Source organism: Chaetura pelagica, unplaced genomic scaffold, assembly GCF_000747805.2.
Source record: "Chaetura pelagica isolate M959 unplaced genomic scaffold, ChaPel_1.0 scaffold587, whole genome shotgun sequence".
In the NCBI taxonomy this organism is placed as follows: domain Eukaryota; kingdom Metazoa; phylum Chordata; class Aves; order Apodiformes; family Apodidae; genus Chaetura; species Chaetura pelagica.
Genome location: NW_009953909.1, coordinates 121629 through 126314, shown reverse-complemented (window position 1 = coordinate 126314; position 4686 = coordinate 121629). Strand labels below are relative to the sequence as shown.

Below are 4686 nucleotides of genomic sequence, written 5' to 3'. Positions count from 1 at the left end.
GTGTTGTCGCGGATGAGGTAGCTGCCCGGAGCCTTCGTTATACGATCTTATAGGCTGGGGGAGGCGGGAAGACGCCGTGACGAGGTGGCCGAGTGGTTAAGGCGATGGACTGCTAATCCATTGTGCTCTGCACGCGTGGGTTCGAATCCCATCCTCGTCGGGGGCTTACTCTTTTCCTGAGTCCCCTTCATTTCTTTGCAAGACCAGGGGGCTGGGGGAGCTCCAGGCAAACAGGCCCCCGCTCCCCACTGAAAGTTACATCTGCTTTTGAAAAATAATGACTGCTCCAGCTGTAGCGATGTAAAAAGCTTAAATTATTGCACTGAAGTGATTCAGGGAAGCTGCCTCTCTGTGTCTGACCCACCGGCAGGTAACTTTTAAAGTGGATGGAGCACAGAGCTGATTGACAGCCAGGAAAAGGAAAAGCACAGCACTGGGCTCCACGGCAGACCCTGCAGGTGCCCCCTCCCCACCTACCGGCACCAGTCGGTAAAATCCCTTTGAGGCGCTTACTGTTTTAGAGAGAAATAAACCCAAACCAGACAATATAAGCTGGGACACCTCAAAAGTCTAATTGCTTTTGTTCTGAAGTCTGTTGCTCCTCAACCTACCACCTCTCCCCCAGCTCTGAAGCTGGGACAGCTGCAGACACCCTTACTGATGCCCTGAGTTTCACGAAAGATGTATTTCAGTACGTGCAAAGTCTGGATGACACCACTTCCCAGTGTCTTCTTTGGAACACAGGGGACCTGTTACCTCCTCCATTTCACTGAGCTGGCTGTAGCTCAGTACTAGACCAGACCTTAATACATGATGGCAGAAATAAAGTATCTGCAGTGATATTCAAATCCCAAGAGACCCTGAGCAGGATTGACCAACCAACACATCTCTGGATGCTCCAGGAGAGAAAGAAATCACCTGGGTTTCTTGAGCTATTTGAAGCAGTCAGCACTGGTTTATTCTGGCTTGGTCCAGAGTCTTGATCTTAGTAACGTTAACCTGTTTGCAAACAGCCCTGGAACAATGTGGCTCTTCCCAGGTAAAGGTTCTGATTGTTCTCACGGAGCTGGTCATTATCCCTGGTCACATGTATGGAAAAGGGAAAACGAATGATAAAACAGAACATCAGGATTATTATAATAATCCTCCCAGTGGCCAAGAAATGACCACACAAACACCCATTAAAATGAGAACTACCCGGGTATTTATCACCCGGGAAACATATAAAACATAAATTTTAAAAGTCTTGTGGTTCATAGAACAGCTTTTGTTTTTCTTCAAAGCTGTTTGTCACAGAGATGTGGTACTAAAAAAAAGTCCCCACCTGCAGAGGGCTTTTTAGGGAGCCCTGGACACGTGGGCAATCCAGCCCTCACTGAAAACATCTGGGCCCTCCAGCAAGGACGTTTCCAGGGACACCAACTGGGAAAGTGAGCAGTGAAGTAAACAACTCCTGGATCCCAAAAGCAGGAAGAGGGTGGAGAATCAAGACTGTGCATTCCAGTGCTATGAGGCTGGGAACCCATCCCTGTTGAGGTCGTGGCAGGTTTATGACAATTGACCAATGACAAGGGCGGTTGGGGTGTGTGCCCAGAGCGAGGGGCTGGAGAAGGGAGGTTGGGGGGTAAAACAAACAGCATCACCTGCTCATACTGATCCTTGTGTGTCTGTCCATGATGATCTCCCACACTCACCAATCAGAAACAACCTGCCCAAAGTACAGTTGAGACAAAATAGTAAAAAACCAGAAGCTGGCAGACTGACTTTTACTTTGGATTTGTCAAGTACCAGGAGGCAGAAGGGACAGAGAAGGACAAGGTCTATGAAGAGCAGCTGGGTGTTTTTGAGAAGGCAGGAGACATGTCACAGAGGAGGGAACAGAAAAAAAAACCTAGTCAGTCTCCTGATGAATCTCAACATCTGGAGGCTTTCACATCCAAAAGCAGGCCCAATATGAAGGGCCCACTCCCTAGAGTTGCTAACTTTAAATAAATCATTATTTGCAGGAATACTGAAAGGGCAGTTTCAGAGCAAAGCCCACCTTGCTGACAAGCAGCAAGCAGGGAACAGACCAGCTGGACACTGCTCTGGTTTTACCTTACAGAGTTCTCAGGGATAACATTTGAGTTTTAAAATTAGTCCAACAATAAAATACAGTAAAAGGAGTTTTGTGTGACATGACATCCAGCACTTGGGATGACACTCCAGCAGCAATTACTGTGAGATGCAAGAACTTAGCAAGGCAGAAGAAAAAACAGTTGCTGCCTGTGAAGTGCAGGCACTTAGTTATCCATGTGGATAATCACCAGCAGAGCCAGGACAGATTGAGGTGAAAGGCAGAGCTGCCTGTGCCAAGAGATGGGTGCTGTCCTGCAGTGCTTGTTCCCTGCAGGGCAACAGAAACCAGGGCTGTAGCCCCCTTTTCCTGCCCATCTTCCACCTCTCAGCAGTCTGGACACTCCTCCAGCCCCACCAACCCTTCCCACCCTACTCCCAAGTCCTTAGGCAGCTTGTTCACCTCAACCACATTCACAAAATCAATCTGAGCTCTTTACAAGACACTTTCCCGGCCAACGACATCCGTAGGTGTCCAATGTCCTTGGTCATTCCTCCCAGTCCTCCATGGCCCACTGGGGCATCTTGGAGCAATACTCAAACTGGGCTCCCTTGTAGCGCAGGGCGTGCAGGTACATCACCAGCTCCTGGGGGGACGGGTCCCGCCGGCTCATCTTGCACTCCAGGCACAAAGGGTCCCTTTCTGAACCCTTCTCTCCACCACGATTCTCACAGGAGCCCAGTTCTTTGGTTTTTTCAAGCATTTCCAGGTGGCTATCAGAGTTCAGTGGATGAGCTGCTACACTGTGGCTTTCAGAATCCTCAGTGTCCCTCTTGGGATCCTTTGAGTTCTTATCAGGATCCCCATTGTCCTTGGAAGTGCAGGAATCCTCATGTATGGGATCAGCCTCCCCAGACTTCATGCAGTCCCTTGAATTACCACAGTCTTTATTTTCAGCACCAAGGTCCACGTCCACGTCCTCCTCTGAAATGCCCAAGATATCCAGGCTCTGTTTGGAACGATGCTCCTCCACCAGAGCCTTGAGGAGTTCCTCATCTGTTTTATCAATCTTGCCACCTTTTCCCCTCTCGGGGCCCCAGGCTTCCATGTTGTAGATGGGGTCATTGACAATGGGATGGCCCAGGTACTGCAGATGGACCCGGATCTGGTGCGTGCGGCCAGTCTGGGGCAGGCACTTGACCACGCTGGTCCTGCCGTTGTAACTGAGCCTCTGGAAGGTGGTTTTGCAGAACTTCCCTTTGGGGTCCACACGACAGACCCCCACTTTGTAGGAAACCACCAGGATGGGCTCCTGGCAGACCACTTCGTGCTCTGGGAACTCCCCCACCACTCGGCAGACGTACTCCTTTTCCAGCTGCCAGGAGACACAAGAGCAACTCTCAGAAATCAGAAAAACCACCTCTGGCCCAAATATTCCCAAGTCTCATCCAGTTGTTCCTCTTTTCCCACTCAAGGAAATACATGTGTAGGCAACAAACTACCCTAATTTTATTACAATTGCACAGGGAAGGGGGGGAAAAGCCAAAATCAACTATTTCAACCCAAGCTCCTCTCATGTTTTCCCCCCACCTAGTCAGGAAATCCAGACCAGAAGGGCCTGGCCTGTTTCCCTCACATCAAATCCAAGAGGCAGCTCTCAGTGACTTTTGGGTTGCCACCTCAGAAAGCAAACCCTGGGAGCTGAAGCTGGTACCTTACAGCTCCAGCTCTGTCTGGGCCAAGAGCCCCTGGAAAAATGAGGAGAACTTCTAAAACTGAAGAAGTATTAGATGGCTGACACGTTTGCACTTATTTATGGGACTGCTCCCTACCTGGTTTGCACAATGCCAGTCTGCACAGTCCCTTAGGAAAGGAGATTCCTTTCAACCTACTTGCCCCCCTAACTACATTTTTGGTCAGTCTTTTCCTCTAGGTGCCTCTCACGCTTAACGCAGCAGGAACAGTGAGGCAGCTTTAGGAACGTGTGCTGGGAACTTGGCTGACTTTGGACCTGTCCCCAGCCCCTACCACGACAAGAGACTCCCAAAACTCCTCCCGCAGGCCTCTCACCTGTCTCTCCCGAACCTGCTCGTCGATCTTCTTGGAGACCTCCAGGGTCTTGGCAAACATGAGCACCCCGGAGGTCATGCGGTCCAGGCGGTGGATGGTGTGCAGCTCCTGCAGGGCGTGCTCCTTGCCCAGGATGAAGATGACCGTGTTGTGGCGGAACCTGCCGCAGGGGTGCACGGGCAGGGAGGAGGGCTTGTCCACCACCACCACCTCCTCGTTCTCCACCAGGATGTGGATGGGCTGGGCGGTGACCGGCGGCTCGTGCCGATGCACCGTGTTCCTCAGGAAGTCATTGTTCTGCCGGGAGGGAGAGACAGGGGGTGGGGATCCAGCCCCTGGAGCCACCTCACCCCGCCGCAGACAACACGGGGTTGTGTTGCGGGGACAGGGGCAGCCCCTTTGTCCTAGAACCCAGGATGGAATCATGGAATGGTTTGGAAAAGCCCTTTCAGACCCTCCAGCCCACCCGTCCCCCCAGCCCTGCCCAGGCCACCCCTGCCCCGTGTCCCTCAGCACCATCTCCAGGGCTTGGAAACCCCTCCAGGGATGGGGACTCCCCC

The 4686-nt window shown here is 51.7% G+C and overlaps 1 protein-coding gene and 1 non-coding gene across 2 annotated transcripts in view; one reads left to right on the top strand and one right to left on the bottom strand.

Annotated features, from left to right (window-relative positions):
• The first annotated feature begins 78 nt into the window (after positions 1 to 78).
• Positions 79 to 160, top strand: TRNAS-GCU. Its single transcript has one exon. It is a non-coding gene; the product is annotated as a tRNA-Ser (tRNA).
• A 2443-nt stretch (positions 161 to 2603) lies between these two features.
• The window catches only part of RPUSD2 (RNA pseudouridylate synthase domain containing 2), a 3903-nt gene continuing 1820 nt past the window's right edge, over positions 2604 to 4686 (bottom strand). The window contains exons 2-3 of the mRNA XM_010001462.1: positions 4127 to 4423; positions 2604 to 3431 (exon numbers count right to left, since the gene is read on the bottom strand). Of these exons, the coding sequence (XP_009999764.1) occupies positions 2604 to 3431; positions 4127 to 4423 (1125 nt within the window). The remainder of the gene's footprint in view (positions 3432 to 4126; positions 4424 to 4686) is intronic.